The sequence below is a fragment of the Amblyomma maculatum genome, chromosome 1 (genome assembly GCF_055883805.1).
Source record: "Amblyomma maculatum isolate TAMU_Amacu chromosome 1, ASM5588380v1, whole genome shotgun sequence".
In the NCBI taxonomy this organism is placed as follows: domain Eukaryota; kingdom Metazoa; phylum Arthropoda; class Arachnida; order Ixodida; family Ixodidae; genus Amblyomma; species Amblyomma maculatum.
The window spans coordinates 350,276,218-350,302,336 of NC_139344.1; the positions used below are offsets into that span (position 1 = coordinate 350,276,218).

The 26,119-nt window shown below is 46.8% G+C and overlaps 1 protein-coding gene across 1 annotated transcript in view; it reads left to right on the forward strand.

Annotated features, from left to right (window-relative positions):
• Window positions 1–15,656, forward strand: part of Tusp (WD40 superfamily protein Tusp) — a 38,317-nt gene extending 22,661 nt beyond the window's left edge. The window contains exons 6-10 of the mRNA XM_084590163.1: window positions 4,784–5,126; window positions 6,705–6,823; window positions 8,532–8,928; window positions 12,237–12,636; window positions 15,519–15,656. Coding sequence (XP_084446289.1) covers window positions 4,784–5,126; window positions 6,705–6,823; window positions 8,532–8,928; window positions 12,237–12,636; window positions 15,519–15,594 — 1,335 coding nt within the window. The 3' untranslated portion in view covers window positions 15,595–15,656. The remainder of the gene's footprint in view (window positions 1–4,783; window positions 5,127–6,704; window positions 6,824–8,531; window positions 8,929–12,236; window positions 12,637–15,518) is intronic.
• Window positions 15,657–26,119: the final 10,463 nt, after the last annotated feature.

Below are 26,119 nucleotides of genomic sequence, written 5' to 3' on the forward strand. Positions count from 1 at the left end.
CTTTCGCTTGAATACCCGGGCTTAGACGAGCTATGCCGCAGCTTTTCTTTTTTTCTATTTGCTTCCTCCGTCTTCCACCTTCAACAGTTTATATCAGTTATTCTAAACTATTTGCAAAATATAACCGGCTGATATTAACAACGCATAGCAAACTTTTTGTTTTTGCTCGAAAGACATGTAATCAGGAAGAAACTCGTTTTAATGATTACTACAGGAGTTTTCTTGGAAGTCTATTTGGTAGGCTATTCCAAACGAGGCTCAAACAAGATAGAATAGTGTTTACGCATAAGGTTAGGTGGGATGGCTGTGGCTTTCTAAACGCTTCTTTGACTAGTATTATGACATTATCAATTCTGATTTTAAATTAATTTGTATATTGTTTCCTGGAATCTGCACCAATTTTTCTTCTTAATTTCTCTTACTAGTTATTGGGTTTGTTCAGTGAATACGAAAACACCTTGCACCATCATTATGCTCCTTACACAATTTCTTACATAAATTTTAAACTAAAATTGGCTCTCATCACTGTTTAATTTATACTGCTAAACTCTGTTTCTATTTTCTATGCAATTGTAACCACTTAAAAATGCGAGCTTAGTTGTATACATACCAAATTGATGTTTATGTTGCACTAAGCTCAAGCCGGTGGCGTCAGGCTCTGTCAAGCTGGGTTTTTATGTGGCAGCCTTTTCCTCATTACCCCTCGATGTGCTTCGTACTTGATGCAGGTAATTCTCAATTCCATCTTATGTAGCAAATTTGCGGACGCTGAAACTGCACAATTCATGGTAGGACGCCCACTAGGGCTTCGTACAGTGTCTCCTTTTGCAAGTTGAGTAAAAATAGGTGTATCTAAGAAGATAGAAAGGAAAGCATAAGCCCGAAATTCTCGCATACTCACGAACACGCAGGATATTCAGAGAATTTGTTTCATAGTCATGTGAATGAAGTAACCTTAAGGTTGTTTTCCACATCAAGCCTTACCAGCTTCAGGTCAGGGTTTAAGTACATGCTACAGGTTTAAGATGCAGCCCTTTCAGATATTCAGTCAAGGTTCCACTGAAATACTGGGTGCTGTAAAACTGTGACAGCTGCGGACTAAGCTTTCAAGGTCCTTACACGCAGCGCATGTCAGGCACAGTAGACTGTTGAAAATGTTTTGTGGAGGAGGCTACTCTACAGTAAATCATATCCATGGTACCAACCTGGAGAACGGGAAATGATCGGAATATAACCAACCCCTACTCACAGCATTCATTGATAGCGAGAAACATCTTGACGCAGTCGGGACCTCTACACTCATGAAGGCCTGACAAAATCAGGGAGTCGATGAGCCATATATGAAAGTTATCGAAGATATCTCTTGAGGCTGCACAGCAACCATAGTCCTCCATAAAGAAAACAGCAAAATTTTCGTAAAAGAGGGTGTTAGGCACAGAGACACGATTTCTCCAGTACTATCATTGCTTTCTCAGAGGAAATATTCAGGGACATGTATTGGAACAGGATAGCTAGGCGGACGAGTTGGTGATACATATTTCAAAAAAATAACAGCGCTAACAACATATTAAAAAAAAAATACAGCGCTTATCCTGTGTTTTTTCTTCTTTTTGTCCCTGTTGTTCGAGCTGTTATTATTATATATATATATATTTGAGTATTGGAACAGTTAAGCATATAGGTTGATGGAGAATGCCTCAGAAATATGCGGTTCACTTATGACATTGCTGTGTTAACTCCAGTGACGAATCGCTGAGATTGAATAATAATCTAGATGGTCGAAACAGAACGGTAGTACTATAACAGAAAAGACTAAAGTAATGTTCAACAGTCTCGGGAAGGAACAGCAGTTTACGATAGGTAGCGAGGTGTTGGAAGTGGTAAGAGAATACGTCTACTTAGAACAGGTAGGGGCCACAGTAGGTAGCGAGGTGTTGGAAGGGGTGAGAGGATATGTCTACTTTTTCGAGGAATCAGGTTGAGTTCGAGCACATTCGGGATTTACTCACAGATCATGACCGACAGGCTACCTGCTTAGCCCTCAAGAAGAAAGTATATAACAGGTGTATTTTACCGGTACTCACCTGTGGGACTGAAACCGGAAGGCTAACGAAGATAGCTGGACTTAAATTGAGGACCACGTAGCGAGCTGTTGAGCAAAAAATGATGGGTGTAGCGTTGTGAGGGAGGAAGCATGCTAAGTGGGTCAATGAACAAAGTGAGCTAGTGGCATTCGTGTCGCAATCAAGACTTTAAAAAGTGGCATGGGTCTGGCAGTTAATGCAAAGGCAAGGAAATGGATGGCAGCGACCTTCCACACATCCTTCGCTTTTAATGTTTTGCGGCCGCTATCACTGGGTCATCAGACTCAAGCCGTTTTGCGACTTCTGGTGTCTACTGTGAAATAGTTGCGCTGGGAACTGGAATCTTTTACAGGCAGACTATCGGAACCCCAGGGCGCCTCAAAAATTCAATCGCGCTATTCGGTAATAACTATTGCCAATATCAAAAAGCAGGGGGGGGGGGGGGTAATTTTGTCAATCAGTGCAAATACTACTTTAGTAACTTTGCTGACATTTTCACTAAAGACGTTAGAAGCACAGTGTAACACAAGATAAATGTTCAAAGCTTTTTATAACAATAAAAAGAATCAAGCAGGGGCCACATTCTACTTGCTGCGCACGTGCAAGGAAAGCATCGTGCATTTAATTTTAAGCGACAAGTAGAAAAATCTTTGGTAGGCGCAATTTAACATCCTCCTGGAGAAGTGGGCTAAAGGGTACGGCTTATGCAGAGGACATCATAATAAATTGGACCTCGCAAGTTTGCTTAACGTGCATTTGCATCGCACATATCGAAAGCGCTTGTGCATTGCGCATGCCCCTTCCCCCTCCCTTCTTCTTTTCGCTTGCTTCCCAGCCACACATGTTTAAATGCTACCTACGCTATAGGGATTTGATCTCGCTGCCTTGAACTCCGCAGGTTAGCGCTAAGATCATTCAATTAATTTCCTCGTTGATTTTATCAAAAACCAACTCAACTCAGTTTGTAAGAGAAAGTGACTGGAAAAAATGCTTATATTATTATGAAACTCATTTGGCTCTTTCCCGTAAATTTATGGTCTTTCTTCAGTGGAATGACAAGATAGAAAAGACGATACGCTATTTTTTATGTAAATGTCTTCTATCTGTTCTTACAGTCCAAAGCCAACAAGCCGGGAAGGACGCCCTATTGATCCAGGTTACAAATAAAGCATAAAATCAATGCTGAGGCCGGTAAAATTAATTGATTTCGCAGTTGTTGATCTGCGAATAGATTATTCACTTTATTGTGGATAGGCAATTTGAGCTCTTTTTACTGGCTCTGTAAGCGTACCGCATCCAATCTGCACTGGCGCCAAGAGCCGTAGAAACTCCGTTACCCCCCCACCGCGACCACCCAGTCGTTAACCAGGGTACGGAAAATGATGTCGACAGTAGAAAAAAAAAATGAAAGAGTCCATGCACAGTAAAGAAGGCTCTCGCGTTTCTCTTAAGAGTTACGACCCTGGCTGTAAGGGTCGGCAAAGGCCGGTGCAGATGCACATCGTCGTAAAAGAGAGAGGAACATTCGCCCAGTCCCAGCGCTAGGAGAGACTGACAGCGCGCGGACCCAGCGTCGAATGCGTGTGTGCGCGCGTGCGCTGGTCCGAGGCTATCAAACAGTCCGCTCTTACTAGGTTCATGCAAGGCATATACGTTAACGATCCATAAAGGGCATCTCCGTCCACTCCATTCTGTGTGCGGGCAGGGACGAGATCCGGGCGAGTGCTGGGGAAACACACATCTCTGTCGTCTCGGTATCCATTACCAAATGTGTACTCACAGTGGCTATGGACAAAACGCTCCGTCGACAGTGACGCATACGTTATGCTTCGTCAGCATGTCCGCCATCTTTTTCACTTCTTACACGGTACTCGGCTTAATGAGCTGTTGACAAGGCTGTAGATGTAAGAGACGAAAAGGAAAACGAAACGTGCGCAAGTAACACGGCTTGTGCAAATCTGTAGCACTATAAACACGCGATTCTGTGGAGCGCTTTATCTTCCCCCTCATTGTGAATTATGTTAGACAGTGAGTCAGAAAGATTTTATTTATGTCTCATGCACACGACAGTGCATTAGCGATTGAGAGTGCGTCAGATCATATGGCACATCTGCAATATTCCCCTTTTGTCAACGGACGTTGTTTACGGATCTCCGGCATAACTTTTAAGACCTATTACAAGAAGAAAGGGCCGTAAATTTGTTTTGACGGGCGCGCATCAAGTAGAGAGCTGCAATTATCTGATTATTGCTGCAGCAGCAGTTATAATAGCAGTAATCAGAGTAAATCGAAGCTGCACTGGCGTAATATGTGGGTGATGAACGAAAAAACAAAAGCTACGGGAACGTACGAAGTCAGCCGTATGTATGGAAGGAGTGGGAGGCTACATCCCCCCAAGTTTCAAATTTGCACCGAAGTGTCTGCCTTACAAAAGCATATGTCCCTTTCAATAAGGACGGTCCTTAACGGCTGCTTCTGAAAGCAAAATCACTTGATCGAAAACAAAAAAATCAATCAATCAATTAATATATAATTTATTACACAATAAATCAATCGATCAATAGCTAAATGTACCAACAGATCCACACAAGCCTAGTGTCTCGTCTTAAGCAGTCAGAATCAATACATCACCGCTGCCTCTCGTCTTTCCTATTTTGTGCCTTCGTCCTTAAGGCAACGCTCTCGCTTTGTGGACGCAGTGCTACCTTCCGGAGGCGCACCAGCTGCGCGAGTTTGTTTCCCGTCCGCACAACGTACGCCTGCACTGTACCATGGTGCGCCACGACACCGAGGACCTGGTGTCGGGCAGCGCCACGTACACGCTATTTCTCGAGTACCTGGGTGGCCTGGTACCGCTGCTGAAGGGTAAGCGAGCCTCCAAGCTGCGGCCCGAGTTCGTCATCTACGACCCCCAGCAACCGGCCGACCAGAGGGACGCGCCCGGAGGAAGACAGACCACCGCCTCCTCCGCACACGGCCGCAACTCGCCAGGAGCCGACTCGGGCGCGGCCGCCTCTTCCACGACGACTATGAGGGACGCCAGTACGTATAAGGCACAATGATCGGAAACAAAAAGGACTATAGGAGCTTGCTTCTATCACGATGCTAGTTTAGGATGTTTACTTTCCAAGGAGTGCTGTTTGCTTAGTACCGCAAGCGGAAGACTTCGTCCTTTTATGTTCGCCTACCGAGGAAATGTCTTGTGTATGCTGACTAGACCATCGTGAGATCATTAGCGATGAAATAGAGTCATGGCGCAGCTGACTGTGCAGTTTGATATAGATATAGGCCTGTTGTCTAGATTTTAGCATGTCACGTTTATAAATAGCAATACTCGATGAAGGATCTCGCCCTCACAAGCCCCCTGGTCACGTGCTGATCATGCAAGAGGCTGCTTTTCCAAGCGTCAGAGATGAATCGGTGCTGGTGTGCGTCCGTAGGTGCCCAGTCGTAGCCACGTGATAATAGAGCAAACGATTGGTATACAACAATTAACGACTGTAATAAAATTGCAAATTCTGTCTTTAAAACTGAGTAACTGATTTCTAAATCGAGTATGCACTGACAACTGTAGTTAGCCAATACGTCTGCTCCGTTTTCTTAAGCTTCACGGAAACAAAGGGAGGGTACCAACATGTACGAGTACTGTAGGGGAACCAAGTTTCCATGTTACTGCTACTTGTGCAGGTAGCGGAGAAACGAATGCATAAATATGTTTCTGTGTGGGATGCCATGCGCTAGAATGACGCCAGCAAGCATGCCCTTTCAGTCATACATGCTAGTGATAAAGTTGTGGCCTCACAAAAAGGGCAAAATTGTAGTCACAACACTGATTTAAGCATATTATAATATTCGACCGAATCCAAGATCAAAGCAAGGCTTTCATTTCCACAATTAACAATGTCTAATCGAAACGTTGCTGATACTCAAGGAGGGTTTAATTAGTCACTGAAATTGGGGATGTGTAAGAGGATTGATAATGGTATCAAACAAAAGCCAGTTCTTGAATTCATACTAGTAATTGGAGTTTTACAGCTGTGAAAGAGTTTTAAATGTCTTGGGATCATGAAGTAGTGTCTGTTTCGTTGTTTACAGCACAGCTAGGTTTGTAGGTCTGATCTCGTTTGTTTGAATCAGACAGATGAAGGGTGCACAGTCGATAATAGTGGTGGATATTTTTTTTAAATCGATAGGGCATCAGTAAGGTATGAGATGAAGAATGAATAAATGATTAAATGAATGGAAAAAGGCTGGCTGATTTTATGAAGTCTAGGAGTGAGCGATGATGAGGTCCCTGCGTCCAAACCACATATGAGGCAGGATTGATTGCTGAAAGGCCAGCTATCCTCAGGTGCCGGATTCGTGTTGCTCTGCATCGTGTGTTTTGATCAGCATTTGCTGGCCGCAACGCAGCTGGAGTGGATTTTTTCTTTCTTTTTTCTTGGATTGGGGGGTGGGGATACGGGTGTCCCCATTTCCCATTTTTATGGTCCTCTAGAATAGACAGACAAAAAACATAAAAAAGGAGGTGGAGCCTGTAACACATGCCCGGTGCTCCCTGCTTGTGTGCTGCATCGCCGTTGATATTGTGATCCCAGCACTGACTGTTCTCTCCCACAGCGGCAGGCGCGGCTTTGGCGTCGGACAGCGATGCGGACGAAGGCTGCGCCTCGTCTCCGGGACGCCGCAGGAGAGCGGCGCGCAACGCGGCTGCCACGGACGCAGCAATGGCGGCGGACGTACGTTGGACCTATGTTGACCTTCATCGCCAAGCATGTAATACGCGATAGAGTTTAACGCTGTTGCCGTACTCCCAGAATTCAGACATCGCGTAAAAAACGCGCTAGTTCGCGATCCTGCACTTTGCTGTTCGCTTGATTACTGATCCCTTAATTTGTGCCTCTATTACATACAGTGCTCAGAGTTCAGTCATAAGCTACAGCATTATGTGAATCATCACCCGACATAGAATAGAACGTGTCGGCGTGGGCAACGTTCTTCGATAAGAACTTTGGGTGTGGCATGGGATAAAGTGTCTCTCGCATTCATGGCTTTTGATTTCTATTCCCATTTGCGCCTGTTATCTGGTTTACTGATATTGCTGGAAATTGTGCTGACGGTTTTGTTCGCTCTCTTGTTCTACGCAATAGCGTGTAGGGCTCGTTCGACCCAAAAGCCGTTGCCGTAGCAAAGATATCATAATACCATATCGGAAAAAAGCTCTGTGGCGTCGGCATGCGGTGGCCACCTGAACTCCATCGAGACCTGATACGTCGTTCCCAAGACAGATAACTACTCCGTGTTCTAAATTTGAAAGAGGTTTTTGCAATGATAACTGCGCATCTACGTCGATGCCTCAATGAGGAATAACCACAGAAGGTCACAGGCCACTATCACCTAATACCATTAGGACTAAGCTTACGTGTCCCTCTAATTTTCTGCTCTCCGCTCACTCAGATATTGATTCCTATCGCACGCGAATAGTCAATGTCGACTGCGTAGGACTGTGACAACCATCCTACATTCAAATTGGGTCGAAGGAAGACAGTCCCTTTTTGTTACAATTAAAGCGGCAAGCGAAGAATCCGACTCACTAGCTTTGTCCTGAAAAAAACAATGTGCACCACAAATTATCCTCACAATAGGGAAAAGTGAGGTAAAATGCGGCAACAATTTTCAAGTTTTTATTTTTTTTTTAATCGCAGGGTAAACAAATAAAGCAGGATTATCTGGCATCGTCCTGGTGTCGTACTGAGTTGGTACTAAACGTTGCGCTGAAGCTGAACACCATAAAATGTCGTGACAATACAATGTGGCACCTTGCTCGAACTCTTATGGTGAAATGGGACAGCGTGAAAGTTATTCAGCATACGAATTCGACTCCGTTGGCCCCAGCGCATCTACTTGGACATAACGGGATCACAAACTTTGCGCTTAGAGAAAACCAGGAATTGTTAAGTTATAGGACTTGCTACAGAGTAGAGAGCACTAGTGCATCTAAGCTGGCTGCGTGATTCTTTCAGTTCCTACTTTCTTCCCGATGCTTTCACTTATACTTTGCTAAAGGTTTTAGAAAAAAATTACGCGCTACACCATAAACAGACACGCAAGAAAGCATGCTAACTAACGTATATAGCCCTCTCCTGTGTACATTAGTTGTCCTGTCCCCTGTGCATCTGTTTGTAGTGCGACGCGGCGTAATTCTCAATATATTCAGCCAACTAGCCGCTATCGCTGTTTTGCTGCACTGCTTTTTTATTTTTTATGCTTGGAAGAAACAAAACATCGCGGAACGAGAAGACTAGAAAGTGGACAACACATGACGCTGTCTTGTTCGCTTGCTCGGCCCGTACTGACGCGCCGTATTATGCCCTGATCGAGTATGGGCGAGCCGCTTCAATTACTGGCAACCTCGAGCCATCGAATATGTGTGACATCCACTTGCAGGGTATCTCTCTTTCGTCGTCCCGTGGCTGCGGTGGTGGCGGCGCTGCGCGCCGCGAGCTCCTGTACACCGACGAGCTCCCGGAGCGTGAAAAGATCGTGGCCGTGACGTCCAACCTCTGGGGCACCAAGTTCAAGGTGCTGGGCCTGGCCCGCTGGCTTCCGGCCTCGCTCGGCTCGGTCACGTACCGCACCAGCCTGCTGCACCTGCAGCCGCGTCAGATGACGCTGCTCATCAAGGAGCTGCAGGGCCCACAGCCGCCCTCGGCCGCCGCCTCGCGAGCCTCGTCGGCCGCGCTGGTGCTGCACAATGGCACCACGGTGTCAGCCGGATCGGCTGTGGGCTCGGCGGCACAGTCCGCTACTGGCTTCTCGGAGGACGAGGATGACGACATGTGCGGTACGCATGGTCGTTTCCTCCAGAGGCGTCCACCATCCGATAGAAAGTTTATCCGATGGTGCATTCATGGAGAATGGAAGAAGTAATAAAAATGCTTAGGCGCACTTTAATGATTACTGGAGGAGTTTGTTCGCTAGTGGATCGGAGAGGCCACTTCACAATTAACAAGGTCTGTGCGCTCCTTATTCATATGCTCTGCCTAATGACAGTTTTCATAGACGTGTTTGTGTTTCTCAAAGTTTTCCCGGGTAGTTTTCCTGGGTTGCTATCTTGCCCCTCGGAGTATTTTTTGGATTGAGGCGGAACAACGCAAGTTTACAATCTAAAGCACTGTTGCAGTTTTCTTATTTTCTGAGGCCGACGTGTGCGATTTGGTCTGGAAATTGTAAAAGTTGTCCGAAGGAATCTTGCGGACTGGATAAGCGCAGTGACTTGACACTGTTGGCGGGGTGGCGAGAAGAGAGGGGACAATTCAAACTGCGACTATGGGCATATGCGTCTACGGCGCTGCCACCGCATACAAGCATATCAAATGAAATAATGAGAATGCAGCAGCTGCCGGCAGAGACAGAAGAACGAAGGAGCACGGGAGTCCGCTATAGGCGGCTACAAGTGCTACCCTGCACGTAAAAAGGCGAATAAAGCTAAAATGAGGAAGTAAAGAGTATGGAAATTTTCGTCGGAAAATTATTGTTGTAATGCAAAGAACACACCTTAAATGCTCACAGCCCCGAACTCAGCCCTGAATCTACTGGAAATGTTAACAGAGCCTTCACTGCTTTTCGCTGAGGCGATGGTGCAGGACTCAGAATATTGGCTTATATAAAAGGACTAGGCTCTAAATGGAGGAGCGCACACACTTGAATCGGCCATTCGTTGAAATGGGAATGTGAATTTGTAAACGCCACTCTTAATCAGAGGTGACACAACAAGGTAACATTGCAGCGTGAGTGCCGGATGGTGTAATCATTTGAAGTAAGGGCCCCAGGGGGCACAAACGGCAGGCCCATTTTCTGGGCGTAGCGGCGACATTTTCACTACAGCGAAAGGATCTGTGCTGCATTATCGTGCAGCCCTTTTTTCCTAGAAATCAGAAATAAACAGACGCTATTTTATGTGCTGTATGAAATTATTTGGGTGTCTGCTGCTACTCGTCCCCTCCTCTTGGCACCATCACTGTGTGAGCGGAAGGCTACAGCCGGGCATTAAAGATCACCACGGGATTTTTGACTGCGGATACCTAATGGAGGCACTAGAAATGGGCAGAGGTAGGCTTCGCGTTGCAAAATCCAGTTGAAACCAAAGTTGTGCACTGCAGGAGTGGCGTACTTGAACACCTTCAATTGTAGTGGGAAGGTCAATCCTATCAGAGGTCGCAGTGTAAGACAGCGTCAAAATACAGTTGCGCGTGTACCGCCATAAGAGTACGGGCCCGTTACTTCGTCGTTAAGCTATCTTTGTCTATGTGGGGTCACTGGCTCTAATGAGCGCGCTTCATTTCCTCCTAACCTCAGGCGCTTACGCTAACAATTTCTTCAAAAAAAAAAAATCGACTTATACCACATCACTGTTTTCTCCTTCCGCATGCTCTTATTACCCTGGTGAGCGTCTTTCTTCCGAAGTATTCATCCGTCTTGACGAGACCAAACAGACGAAGTCAACTCCTGTAGCTTCGCTGCGAAGTTCAAAAGCTTTTGATGCAAAAATAACAGAGTTCTTTCGTAAGCTGGCGTTCAGCCGCAATGAAAGTGGCACGTTGTAAAAGTTATATCAAGCAATTAACGTGGAAATATATTCTGAGTTGAAGCTTTTCAGCGTATATCGCAACGGCTAACTGTCGAATTCACCGCCTACACAAAATGAGGCACATGTGAGCCCAGGACTGTGAGGTCGAGTTTACGGTCAGATACTGGGGTGTGATCAAGGGAAGCTTTGATGGTGGATTTCTCGCGCACTCTACAATCTAGCGTTTCCTGTCATTAATTTCCCCAAAATTAGTCAATTCTCCAAGGTCTGCTAAAATAATGCCTATGGTTTACAGTTGCCGTATTGGTTCGGTAGAGGTGATGAATTGTGTTCTATACGCGTTTTGTACTACTGGGTAAAACTGTCTTCAGTTTCTTGAACTGAAAATGGGGGAGGGGGGGGGGGGGGGTCGCACTTAATCTCTGCCTTTTAAGCTATGATGCGGTAGTGTTAATGAGTGTGTCTCTTGTTCCGCTTGCATGTCCCCGTTCGCGTATATGTACTGGCTATTCTCTTAATCATTGACTCCTTAATTTGTGCTTCCTTTATCTTACACATACCCATTAGCAAAAAAACAATTATTCGCGGCGATATAGTGATAGGCTACCATATCATGTGAAAGACTACCCAGCGCAGGTATAACGACTCACTTTGACCATGCCGTAAATTCTTAATCTCGCCCCACCCACGTTTTAAAACAGTCCTATTTATAACTGACACATTTTTTTCAAAAAGTTTCGCTTATAAATTAAAATTATGTGGGACCACAATATGAGTGAAAGAACGTGCTTGCTTGGTTGAGGGTACTGTGTCTGACAAGTGGTTTTAGGGTGCTGTGTTCAAATTCCATCTCACCTTTCTCGTGTAGAAATTCATACCACCGCCATGTCTCCAATGCATTTAACTTGCCAGACACCAAAAGCTAAAGGCATACTCGAGAGTTTTTGCTTACAGTACTTTTGTGTGTATATTGGCTGCCAGAATACCCGAGTGTTGAATGTCCTTTCAAAGACGGCAGCGGTGAAGGGCACAAATGTGACTTTTGGCCACCACTGAAGCATGAGCCAAGGAGACATGTAACAAAAGTCGACATAATGCACGCATTCTTGATTGACATAATGTAATTTCGTGGTTTGGTTTATGCGGTTTACCATCCCAAAACGGCTAAAGCTATGAGAGATGTCATAGTGGAGGGCTCCAGAAATTTCGGCACCTGGGGTTCTTTAACGTGCATTAACATGACACAGCACATGGGCTCCTTGTTCTTCGCCTCCATCTAAAAGCGACCATCACTGCATGTATTCGATCCCGGATCCTTAGATGCAGCAATTCAGGGCCCTAGCTACCAGTTGTGTCACTGCGGCGGGGCTGTAATTGTCGTTTACAAGAATCATGCCTAGGCAATGTCCAGTAACCAATGTCAAGGCACGTCATGGGCCATAGCGACTGAAAACCTTCACCCTTTCTTCCAGTTAGCATTTCCCACTGTGTCATAATAGAGATTTTTATTTCATATCCTGGGACAGCCATGAGTAATGCGCTTCGTTGTTTTGTTTTGCCAGACCCTATGGCGAGCGAAGAGACAGCGGCGCCGATCGCCCCGATGACGCCCAAGAAGCGGTGCGGCCTGGGTCGGTGCCCGGGCCTGGCGGACCCGGAAACCGGTGTGGTGGCCGCCGACGGGGACTCGGCCATGGCGGTATGCGCGGGTGGCGGCTGCGGCGGCGGCGCCGACGAGGAGTACCTGACGCTCGAGACGACGGCCGAGGCCGGCGTACAGCGGCTCACGCTGCGCCAGGCGGGCCACAGCCGGCCGCGGGGCACCACCATGTCGCTGGCCGCCGCCGACGCCGCTCTGCCGGGAACCTCCGCGTCGTCCGCCTGCCAACAGCAGCGCGAAGAAGAGGCCACGTCGCCCTCCAAGAGGCCACAGGCCGAACTCAGGCCAGAATCTAGGCCCGGGTGCGCGCCACCATCTGTATATATGTTGTCATTGGGCTGTGCAGATCAACTGTTGTTCTAGTAGCCGTCACTGCAATGCCACATCCTTGACCGTAGGGGGTATACAATCCTGCTTAGATAAAAATGGCCAGGACACGCAAAAAATGCTCTCTGCGCAACAGTAATGATGGCAAGGGTCGCCTCATTTGATTGATGCACGTACTACATTGCAGATTGCGACTGTGACTTTCAGTTATAAAAGTATGCGCTGGTTGCGGGTCACCGTCTAATAATAGCGTTATCCGCCTGAACTTCCGCTCGCTCGTCCTAAGCCAGCTGCTCCTGGTACAGCATAAAAATACACAGTTAGACAAACGTCGCATGTACTTTTTCAAGATGACCGTTTTGAGCACCTAATTTTTCAAACCAGACCGTACCAATTCGTTTTCTATGCTCTCAAGCACGCTCATGTTCTCGTAGTGAAGGCCTTTGATGCGGACAAGCCACATGATACTTATTTGTATATAATGCCTACAACACCCACTAAGCCGCGATTAGTCATTGAATCATTCATGGGAGCTAGTTCTAGGTCGTAATTCTCATTCTTGGACGTAGCGAGGACGTAGCGAGAAAGATACCGCAACACAAGTTCGTACAGAACGTACATGCGTCACCCTTGTGTAAAGCGCTCCAGTGGGTCACACTTTACCGCGGAAGGACACTTCATCGCGGTAGTTTGAAAAAGAAAAAAAAAACAACAACAACGGGGTATTCTTTCTGCTGTAAGCTTTCATATATTGCTGTGGTGCGCACTGCTGGGCCGCTGTACAGAAGCGTGACAGAAGCTGTTTGCATGCTGCCTGCACGCGTTAGCAGCGCTGAGGCAGATATTTGATTGGGCAGGTGACGCAGGTTATGTTGCCGAGGAGGGGGGGGGGGGGGTCACTAAGGCATACCTCGGGATTGGTGTTGAAACTTTCAAATAGCTGTCATTGGTTTATCACCAACTTTGTGGGATCGGTTCGCCTTCCAGCTCTTTTATTGTTTCTTTTTGGATAGGTTCAGACTTTCTTGGGAAAAGGGAAGGCACGAGCAAGTTTAAAATGTTGGGAGGGGAGGGGAGGGGGGAGGTAGGGGTCTGTTTTCTGTCTTAGAGCTGTCGATAACCGCCCATTTCTTCTACTGCGGGGACGAGTTTACGACACTTCGTTGTTCATTGTCACCGATAGATGCGGCCACAGTTCGTGTAATCTGAGAAGCATAGAAGCACTGCCAAAGCAATAATCTCGATATTGACGTTTAGCTGGCTAGTAATAATCGAGGCTTTGTTACAACAGCGGCCCTTATACGTGGGCTCGACTGTACTGGTTGGAACTCATCCTGAACAAACCAAGCTTCGTGTGAACATTGTCCAAGGACCTACACGTTGGTTCCAGCCAACTTGATACTCTACCGCACTTCGTCGTGCGCGAAGCTGAAGCTCCTAAACAACCACATACAGCAGAGATTGAGGTCGCCCTCTTTGATAGAAGACGAAATAGCGCTATCTCTCGACTTCTCTTTCTGTGTCCTTGTGAAACTTTTGTGATGAACAACCAACTATTTCTAGATGTGTTCTTAAACTTCTCATTGATCTCAGTCTTATCAGTCTGTATGAGTCTTATGAACGTGAAATACGTTGCACAAAACATTTCTTGAAGTTGCACTGCTCAGACTTTCACATGTTCTTTTTAAAGGTGGAGTCCATATTTTGTTCAAATATATTCTTGCGTTCAGCGGGATGGGAAAATAGAGAAAACTAACCTGTGTTCGACTGCGTGACCTGGTCGTTTCTTTGTTTTTTGGTGTGGAATTTCGCGTTAGAGACAGAAGGTGTCAGGATGCACTGAAACAATTGGGCCACCCCTACTGAAAAACCAAAAGTTCTACGGGGCAATAACCTCATAAAATCTCATGTAATTGCATAGACTTTCATACGGTGCACATTATTATTATAAAATATTGTACATAATTTATGATAATGTACAAGAAACTATGAGACCTTATGCAATTATATGCGAATTGTATGTGATTTCGTATGTGAATTGAGTGAGACTGTGTGAGAAAATGTTAGGGTATTGCCTCATACAATTTTTTCCGTAGGGACTTCCCGGATTCCTTGCACGGTTGCATAGAAACTTAGCAAATACTAGTTACACATAAGAAACATGGAACAACCACCCCAGGCAGGCACTGAGGTAACTAAGAGCCGTTTAAAGGCACGATTCCTGGTTTAAGGTGCCTCAACTTCTGTCCGCGCACCATGCTCCTCCGAATGTCTGTTAGTTTTGGTACGGAAGCGGTCAAATAGGAAAGTGTTAAAAACCTGCATGTGATCCCAAAGGCTGTTGCGATAAAGTTAAATCTCCCTGCAACAGCTTGCCGCAACATAAATTCAGAGAGCCAAGAGATTTCGAATGGTTGGTACTTGTTCATTATGTTTATATACACATTAAATGTGCGCATCTTTTATGGTGCTGTCACTCCTTTCTCTACAACACTGAAATAAAATATTAACACTCTGGTAATTTTTGATGTTACCTATGTTCTAGCGATTCCATATGGTGTCAAAGTTTGATGCGAGCTCATTTTCGATTCAGGTTCTGCAGAGCATAGGAAGAGTAGGCCACTATGTCAATGTCGTGCACCATCTCGCCACACTGTCCACATTGAGTTGCACAGTGTTCAATAGTGACCGCCGATTGGTGGCGCTCGGTGCTAGTGTCCAGTAGAGTCACTGATATGAAAGCTTATGTGTGACTCTAGGGTCCTGAGCATTTGGGCATAGATGCATGCATACACTCTAAAGAAAGCGGCACTATACCTTCGGACATATGCTAAATCGGCCCATCGTCCATACGCAGGTTGCGGCGCGGCGGAGTGGCGGCGCGCAGCCGGCTGTCCCCCGAGCTGTCACCGGAGGGCGACGCGCCCCTGTAGGGGGAGGCATCCCCCCACAGGTCGGGCGCGACCGCCGCCGGGACAGCAGGCGTCCGGCACCTGCTGGACCCGGTGCCCCGCTGGGCGGACAAGGCCGCCGAGCTCAAGTACATCGACGACGAGCAGCCCGACGAGGGCGTCGTCGGCGACGTGGCCTCGGTGCTGCTGCTCAGCCACCACCGCAACCACCGCAGTAGCATCGGGCCGCCCAACGCCGACTTCCTGGTGGGCGACCCGAGGAGCCGCGGCTGCGACGCCCGCCGCCTCACGCTGCGCTCAGCATCGTCCGCCGCGCAGCAGTCACAGGCTGCGCACGGCGTGGCACAGGCGGCTGCCTCGGCGGCCGCCACATCCCGCGCTAACGGCGAAGACGCTGCCGACGCGGCACGCGCACTACTCGCCGACAAGGTGAGAGGATGAGCCTACCTAGGCGTCTGTACTGCTCAGCGCAGGACGCTTCCCTTTCAAATTTATCATAACGTCACTGAGAAGACAGTGCTCGATATCGGACATTGGTAAGCCTCAAAGAAGAGGTGCACTGTATGAAGACATATTTAGTATATGCTGAACAGTGAAATGAATAAATGCACCTCATGTCGTATGTCCAGAGGGAAAGGGGTTTCCTCTTGCTGTGGTTCCCCCATCACCGTGTAGAGAACCAAAGGAACTTCGGTAGGAGCTATATTGTGGTTTCCTTTGTGTGCAGTGCATTTGAGACCCGAATACTTATACTCGACGTCTTCTCACGTTCTTTCCTTCTGCTTTCCTGTAGCTGCAGCGCCGGAGCGCGGAGGAGCCAGCCTGCGTGTGCGAAGCGTCGCAGAGCTCCTCCCCGGCGACGGCGCGCAAGCAGCGCTTCGCCGAAGAGAACCCCTTTGTGTGCACCACCAGCTCCGCGGAGTGTGGCGGCGCCTCGCTGGCCAACGGGCCGATCGGCCCGCGTGGCAGTGCCAATGGCGCACTGTCCCCGCACACGTCCACGCTATGCATCGGCGGCTCCGAGGACGAAGGAAACCGGACGACGAGCCGGGAGAGCACGCCTTCGGCGAGCCCCTGTCGACAGCCTCGCCGGCACAGGGGATCGCTGCCCGTGCAACCCGGCAGCAGCGCGTCATCGGCGACCGCGGGAGACGACAGCGGCAGTTCGGCGCCCCCTTCGCCGGCGCTGAGCCGCAGTATCCCGTCTTCGCCGGTGACGGGCCGCAAGAGCCGGCAGCAGCAGCTGCGCACGCTGCTGTACAGCCCGCTGCTACTGCGCAAAGTGCGCGGCAACCACAGGCAGCGTGGCCTGGACAGCTCGGATGAGGAAGGAGGCCAGAGCGGAGAAGAGGTGCTCTCGGACGGCTTCCGCGACCTCGAGAGTCTGCAGAAAGCCCACATCCGCAAGAAGGTATCGCAGCAGCGAAACCCTGCATGCATGCCCTGGCAGCCAGGAACAACGATTGAGAGAAACAAGGAATCACAATTATCTGTCATCCCGTCGAGTCGGGGTGTAATTCTAGCTCTACAAAATAAGAGATCAATTAGAATTAGAGGAACATTGGAGTTCAATCATCCAAGGCACTAGGCTTGTGCTCGGAAAGGCTGCTTTACCATAGGCTGTATTCCCATAATCAACCAGAGGATAGAGAAATGAGCAGAGCGTATCCAACCGCTACATAAAGCCATCCTACATTACAAGAAATAATATAATTAAGGTGAAAGCATCGCATTCAAGCAAACATTCCTTAACCAAAGTGTGGAAAAATAATATATGAAGGTCTAGGGTTTTCACTACAATACAATACGCACTAAACTATTGGACCCATAGCCAAGGGCTAGGGTCGGGTACATAAACAATACAACACAACACAACGCAATACAATGCAACACAATAAAGCGGAACACAATACAATACAATACAATACAATACAATACAATACAACGCAAAACAACATAAGTGCAGCACGTGGACACGAATCCATTCCGTTCATAAAATAAAATTCAGACATTCACAATACTTTTAGGGGAAACGAACAAAAGGTCCTAGAAAATATTTGCTGACTGCATAGCGGTCATTTTCTCCCAAAGGAAAATTGCTGATATCTCAATCGGCGAGGGTGTAGGCCAGGGTGAAACAGTCTCTACATTAGTACTCAGCGCGTGTTTTACACTAAGTACATTTTTTAAATCTGATTGGGAAGAACTGGGAATTAAAGTTGTAAAGACACCTTAGAGAATCTCTTATTTTCTGGTGACATTGTCCATAAGATGGTAAAAATGAAGAGCATAAGACCTATACAAGACAAGTGGAACGTTCGGTTTGAAGATTAAAATGAAGAAATTTAAATAAATTTGCAGCAGTCTGCAGGAAACGAAAAAGCAGTTCACAATTTATGGCGAAACACACGAATAAGCGAAAATAATAGCGTCTGCATCTATTTAGGGCAGGAAGTGTGATGATGATGATGTCCGCCATTTAGGTCGTGAATAACAGTTTATAAATTTAAGAGAAAAAGATGCCTGGTGACTGTTTCAAATCTGCAGAATTATTTTGGAGATCAATAGAGATATGTCTATGCTATGCTATCTGGGCAGATTAACTGCAGTGACTATATTACATTATCCAGCTGATAGCATTCAAATAACGTTTTATTCGTGAACTAAAATGAATTCATGAATATTTTGCTTTCGGTTTACGACCTAAGGATATATTGAGTAATTAAAAGCCCTGAACACCAAAGCCGAGCCCTGTTTTTAAATAAATGGCGTAGTGGATTAAAATGTCGAGCTTAAAAACGACTTTTCGAGATCTTGTGTCACTGCTCTTGCTCTTATTTCTTCCACGCGCTGCGTATCCTAAGCCGCTACAAAAGGCACGATCATGTTTTACAAATCTGTGTTGCAACTGTCGAGATTTGCGGAGAGGCACGCAGCAGGATAAAAAAAATAACGCAACTATACAGCATCTAATATCTTTCAAACAACGTGCTTGTGCGCTCCTAACTTGACTGAATAAATCATTCAAATTTCGCGCCAGCGTTTTTGCGAACCTAGCAGCTATGGTTGTGTCACCTCAGCTTGGTCTTGCCTGTTGACTGTAAGGTTGACGGAACTTTGGCGAAGAAAGTGGCAAGCTTTGATGTCTTCCTTCGCTTTGAGTGGCGGTTACATGTACGGCATCGTCTCACATCCGTCTTTTCGTGGCCGCAGCTGAAGAAGCGACACGGCAAGGTGCACCAGCAGGAGATGCTGCCGCCCAGCAAGCCGCCGCCCATGTACCGCGAGTTCGTGCTGCACAACAAGGCTCCCCTGTGGAACGAAGTGAGCCAGGTCTACCAGCTGGACTTCGGCGGTCGCGTCACGCAGGAGTCGGCCAAGAACTTCCAGATTGAGTTCAAGGGAAACCAGGTATTGTACGTGTGGCCACATAGAAGTCTTACAGGGTGTGTCCGGAAAGTAATGCAATTATTTTTATTTTGGCGCTATATAGTCGATCCCACCGCGCTCGGATTGGTTGGTTCAGGCGAAAGGGACGTTTAGCTTTCCATCACTGCCTAGCGCAGACTGCTCTGAGCTCTAGAAGCGTCGCGATCGCTGTTTCCATGTGCCTACTGATAGTGCTCTCGTGACGACGTGTGATGGTATCCGCACGCGAACAGCGGTACACGATCGAGTTCTGTGACAACCTGAATGAGAGTCCTGCTCACACCTATCAAATGATTCATCAAGTCTACGGGAAATTGGCTCCATCTTATTCTCATAGCGCCAAACTCCTATTCTCCTAGCACCGCGAACCGCCAAAGTCCAGATGGCAAACCTCATATCCCCTCTCCCTAAAAAAGCAACGATGAGCCAGTCGAAATTAAAACAATGCAACCGGTCATTTTTGAAGCTATTTGTACACACATTTGTACACAAAAGAGAGGCAATCAACGCTGTATACCAGGTGGATGTGCTTGAGCGACAGAAAGAGGGTCCTTCGAGCGGGAAAGGAGATCGCCGATACCTGGGAGTTGCACCACGACAACGTTCCTAGCCTCACTCTCCGCGCGTGTAGGTGTTTCTGGCCAAACACAACTTGCCGACGCTGCACGAGCCTCTCTGTACCTTACCTGGCTCTGCTTCCTGTTCCCGAGAATCAAGTGCGCCCTGAAAAGACTTCGTTCTGAGCCAACACAGGGATACCAACCGCCGTGATAAAGACTCTAAACGAGGTTTCGAAGTCTTCCAGGATGCGTACAGTGCATGGCAGAGTCGCTGGTAAAAATGTGTAGATGCCAAACAGGACCACTTAAAATAATTTTAAGCGTTTGTAACGATATCTTGAATAATTACTTTTGTACCGACAAAATTGCATTACTTTCCGGACACACCCTGTAAAGGGCGACTCCAGCGTTTTTCCGGCCTCCTCAGATTTTACTGGAACTTGTATTGTACGTTCACCACAGTTTGAGGGTGATTTGTGCCGCACTGCGCAGTGGTGGGATGTTCTGCTGCAGTGCAAAGTAATTTTAAAAATTTCCTTTTTCATGGCCTCAATCATGGAGATTTGTACAGGCAACCTTCATTGCATGACGTCACTGGATGCACGGACGTCTACTTTTGCTCTGGTCTGCTTCCGAACAAAGTTTGAGCTTCCTTTTGGTTATTTAAGAGAAATAGTGACTTCAGCTGTATTTTATAGCCGCCAGTTTGACTAATCAGCGCACACACGATAGGATTTCCGTCCGTATCCTGGACGTCATAGACTTCTCTGTAGAGCATCAGTGTGAGGTCGAAACGTACTTTTGGTTTTCCGGTTTTGGCTCTATATATATTAACATGCTTCAGCTGTATATCATAAAGAACGATTTTTCGTACCAGAAAGAGGCGAAAATATAAATAATGCGAGGAGATCATAAACGAAAAATTCTGGAAAACAAAACAGAGATGTCCTTTACGACCGCTTTACTGCTGTTGTCTACCTTGAAAATTCGGAACCGAATTCGGCTACCCAATCAACGTGTAGAACTTCAACGCCATAGATTTCTGCTGGCTTCTGACCTATTTGGTGGCTGCAGGGAGAAATATAGGTGTAGTAAAGTCAGGTTCGTTATCCTCTTTTTCTTCTTCACATCGGCACCTGAACTCTTCGAAGTGCCCGTCGATTTGGCGGACGACAGGCAGTTGACACGGAGACGAATTGCAACGGTTATGAAATAACAGATGACACAACTTTACAGACAGCAACAATAAAATAGTACATACACGTATTTACAAGAAAACCAGGCGACTACACTTGTACAATAAAAATTTGATCGAAACTTAACGAGCTGTCACTGCAATCTACAGTTCAGTTCATAGCACTCTTATAGCTACTTTATGTAAGCCCGAGTCTGCCTGCTTCCGCTAACGGACTCTAGCCTAATGCTTCTAAATAACGGCATTCAAATTGTCCAGAAGGAAGAAATGACGCTGGGAGAGAGCACAAATACTGCAGCACTCGTGAAGCTATGCTCCTCGTCCCATTAGAGAGTTCTCAAAATTTCTGGAAGCCGTGATCCGCCCGCGCGGCCTTCTCAAGGACACGACGAGAGGAGAACCTGCTCCGTGCGATGGGATGCTGTCGTACCTTTTCCTGTACCTTTTCCCCTATTCCAGAAGCTCTTCCTGGCTTCCACCGTAGTCTGTCACCAGACGGCCTGGCCCCAGTGTTGACGGGGAGTGCACCGAAAGTGTTGAAAAGAGACCACTGCAGCCTTACAGGCGCCTTATCATTGACGACGTCAAGTGTTGTTGCCTTATATTAATATTCTACGAAATCACTAAAAAATACGTTGGCATTTCGTAGTGGATTATCTGATTCGTTATCTAACTTCTGTGCATGCCAGAAAGAGCACTTTGAAAATACTTATTGAAGCAGGTTCAGATCACATGTATCAACCTAGCTGTTTTTTATGTTACAAATTCTGAAATTCGTACAGCGGCCGTGCGCGTTTACAAGGCATGCGATGGTTCGTTTCGTCTATGCTTTATTTTAGGCCTCCCTCTATATCCTGCTGGCGGAGGCTAGCATGATTCACGTAGTACGAAGTGCATGAGTATGGGGATTTGTATGTAATGTAAAATGAATATTAGGTTCAGTTCCATTGCACAGCTGCAGGGACAAAAGTGTGCAGCACGCAGTACCGCTTGAGTCGCACCTGGTGGCCAGGAATTCGGCGGTCGTGAATGGCTTCACTCTCCCTGAACAGGGACAATAAGTGGTTTTCTTTGCCGCTTTCAATTTTTCACGCCTAAGCATACATGTCTGGAAGCATTTGCTCTGCTCTCCTTACGCTTAGTGTAGTAAGCAATACTCGTATTTAGTTGACTAGGTGGCATTACTCGAGCAGCATATGCTTCTGTTCTGACAAGGATGGGCAAAAAGATCCTACATGATGTACTTTGATGCTTACCTCTTGCACACTGTGATGTGCTGCCAGACCGTAAGTTAGCGCTTCAAACCGAAGGCTCAATTGAACGCCTTCAAGAAAATGGTCCACAGCCTTCAAGGCGATTGCCAAGCCGCCAGGTGACGCAACGAGAGCGCTTTTGGGTAGCGCTTCCGGGCCTTTGACACTTTGCCCGGCAGTACCTTTGAATAAAACCTGGGGGGCAAAATCTGGTTTTATAAGGTAGTAGTGTAAAAACGAGAAACAGGAGCACGGTGCCAACAGAGAAGTTTATAGTTCACCGTAATTACTCTTTTCACGAACCCTCCTTTTGAAAGGCCTTCGGCAGCAGCAAGCTCGGTCTAATTCAGCTAATCCCCTCTCTTTCTTCTAAAACACCCTTTACCTAGCTCTCTGTACCAATGCCTCCTGTACTGCATGCTGGAACGTGAACCAAGAACTTCCTGCCAACCCCTACCGGTGGTTGCGAGTGCCTTCTTGTTATAAATGGTCGAACTTTAAGCAGCGTTCAGAGTCTACGTAACGCTAAGTTAGGGTTAGACCGTTTATAATAAGATGGCGCTCGCGACCGCCGATAAGGGTTGGCGTGAAGTTCTCGGCTCACATCGCAGAAATGTAGTACAGGAGGCATTGTCCGTACATAGCACGATTCTGACTATGGGATATATGTACCCGTTCGTTTTATTTGCCTCTTGGACGCTAAAATGCTCGCCCCCTCGGCTCTCCCTTCGCAGGTGATGCAGTTCGGCCGCATCGACGGCAACGCCTACACTCTGGATTTCCAGTATCCGTTCAGTGCCCTCCAAGCATTTTCCGTCGCGCTCGCCAATGTGACGCAGCGGCTGAAATGACACGCTGCTCGTTTTAAAGCGGACCGCTGAACATTCTTGTGCCCGTGCCCTTCTACTCGGTGGGCAGCTGTGCGTCTCTGTCCGCGCGTGCGGTGAGGGTGGAAAGCGAAGAAGCTCAAACCTGCGCGGGAGGCGAGGATCCTGACGAAAAGGCCAGAACAGGAGCGACGACGGGCGTAGTTGGGCCACGACACTGGACGCAAGGAGAAAAGGCGAGACTGCTGGCGCGGGACCCGAGGCCTAAATGAAGGCTCCAGGACGAGTGAACCGGCCAGACGGCAGAGGGATGGAAGCTGCAACGCTGGATTGGAACAGCCGTGGAACCGAAGGCTTCGCTTGAGTGATATATTCAACGCTGATTTGCGTTCTTTGACAACGCTCCATTTTGTGATGCTAAGTTAAGGACAGTTCAGAAAGCTTTACTGTTTTTTCTAGTCACCATGTAGGACCGATATTTCGTTTAACCGATATTGGCCAGAAGGTAAGCTGTGAACTTTAGTTTGACTCTTTAAATTTTTAAACGAGCCTTACCTTGACACAAAGATGGACAAGGAAGGTACATAACCAGGTCTGCCTTCTCGGCGTAAGCATCCATTTCAAAATCATGTGTTACCAACTGGCCCAAACTTCCACATTGGTCTTTCAGTAGTTTATCTAAGCGCGGATGAAGTGTCACGCTTGGCGTACACTACAGAAGTGCTTGAGGAAGCGAAATATTTCTGTGGAGTACTCAATAGGCATTCACCGCTATCACTTTGAAGGAAACCACGCGACCGTGATTTTAGTCACTGAAAATGGCAAAAGGCGACAATTCATCACCAGTCTGAAAGCCGGCATATTTATTCTGGACCCATTTAGTTTGAGGACTTCAGCTATTATATTTATTATCATTTGCGTCTAATAACGGCTTAATAATGACCATCAGGTAGCGCCATTTGCTGTTGTTTGATTGGAACCGATACTTTCTTGCGAAGTCAAACAGCGCACTATGCAAAAAATAACACATCCAATGAGATTTTATGAAATATCCCTGCACTCGTCTAACGTTGCTTTCACAAGTGAAATTTTTACACCTAGAACAATGCACCTAAACTGTCCAGTTAAATATCGCGGCATTTATAGCATTAATACCCACAACCTATTTTGCGACGTGTTGAGCCTTCGGTGTTCCGCCTGGAATGGCCTGTAGTTATTGTAAAGAATACTGCTGGTCTGACAAGCCAAACAGCGCTTGAATTAAACAGGAATACGTTTGTACCTCGTGAAGCCACGTGGTGTTAGTACATGGAGTCATGGCTCCCTACTGGCCCTCTGTTGTTTATACCGCTATCTGTGTAGAAAGCAGAGGGTGGAGTGATAAGTTGGGCTTAAAAACCCTCAATCAAAACTGCAATACATCAAAATGATCAAATTGTGCTGCTGTGCGATGGTTTAGGTTTACACCTTATATGTGCGAGAGCAATGCGAGTATGGACTTTACAAAAAATTCAGCATGGTAAACACTTCTACGAGAAACTAGTCTGACTTGAAATAGCAGTCAAAACGAAGCTTGTCATTAAAAGCAGTTGGGAAGGAGGAGGGGGTAGCTAATGCTAATTGCCAAAGAAACTTCGTTAGTAAAGCATGGTCTAATTCGCCTTCCTAGGTGAGAGACAATGGAACAAGAATTTCAGAATTTTATTTCAGTATCACGTATACAATGCTGTAGGTACGGCAGAAATACTTCTGGAGGCTTGACGAGACCTACACTGTACTGACAACTATGATTTTACTTCCTTTTTCAACAAACCTAGTATTACAGGTTATCATTCCCATTTTAAATCACTCCCACTTTAAATTGCTCTCATTGTAGAAGTTTGCTGATAAGAAAATTTTCCGCACAAGCGAACTCTTTTCACACTCCACTCTAAAATGCTCTGCGATTCAGTCATTGCAAAGCTTAGTTTCAAAGAGTTTGGAATTTCCATTTTCTTATCAAGCCAGCGTACACAAGGTGGAAATTTTGGTGGATCGTTATTGTTGCTATTGCGTGTTTCCTAGAGGCACGAATTGTGTGTTTTAAATCTTAGCTCTTTATCTTCTGCTAAGGAAGCTTCCGCTTTGGACAGACAGGCCCCAGAGAAACCAGCGTTGCAGCAGACGAGGTTGGTCAATGTTTCTAGAATGGTTGGTCATCAACTTGCCGCATCCATAGCGGCAAACTTAAGCATGAGCGTCTCGAAAGACATTGTTTGGCAGAAGTCGTTGGGCGTGGCTCCGACTTCTAGCGAGCGTACTATAATACTCATACTCTACAACCTATAACAAGTCTGCGCGTGCATGCTAAGCGATGAGGTACCCGAATACATGTAAAGGAAAAAAAAAGAGTGTGCCCAGTGCAAACGTTAATGAGAGAGCATAACTTGCCACCCTTTTTTGTACGTGTAAGCAGCCTGTTGCCATCGCGAAGTGAAGGAAAGTAGCGGGAAGAGCTCCCCGCTTAAGCTTCGCCAAAGCTTTTTCATGCTTTCTACTGAGTGTTTGCGTTTGGCTCGGTGGACGTTGTGTTTGCCTCTTTGCTGCCTGTCGCGGGAACTGTGCAATGTTCGCTAAAGAGACGACGGTGTGCCCGTGTGAGCGCTTTGCCGGGGCAGTGGCGAAGTTCTCCTGTTCGCCGAATGGTGCAGTCGCCTCACCGTTGTTCTGCTCTATTTTCACGCCAAGTTGGTGACTTGTTCCGCTGTTTGTTTTCACGCCTGTTTTCTGTTGTCAGTACTTTTGTCAGAACGTTTTCTGAACGCCTGTGGTGTGTGTGTGCGTGTGCTTGAGTGCGTACGCCTGCGGCGTAGAGACGTGCGCGCTTTTTTTGCCACTTGCATGTTCAACGAGTACAACCGAAAAACAACAACAACAACAGCACTCGCTTCCTCTATTCTCTTTCCCAGCCCATTTTCAGAGCCTATAGCAGGATCACAACATATACCGTACCTAGCTCACGCCACAATGCTCTATATCACTGTGCATAATTCTTACACCAGTACTCCTCTTATGGCTGCCTGACTTGTATTCACGCATGTTAGCTGCTTACGGGATGGAGCTCTGGAAGAAATTTCAGGGTCACTCCAAGGCTTGAAGCGCGCATGTTTTTCCTCTATAATACTGAGGATTGCCTCATCTTTGATGAACTGGAGTTTAGAGCTAAAACTACTGAAACGACGATGGCTATAGGGTCAAAAAGGCAATAAAATTTCTCTGTGGCTTCTTGCTCGAAAAGTATTG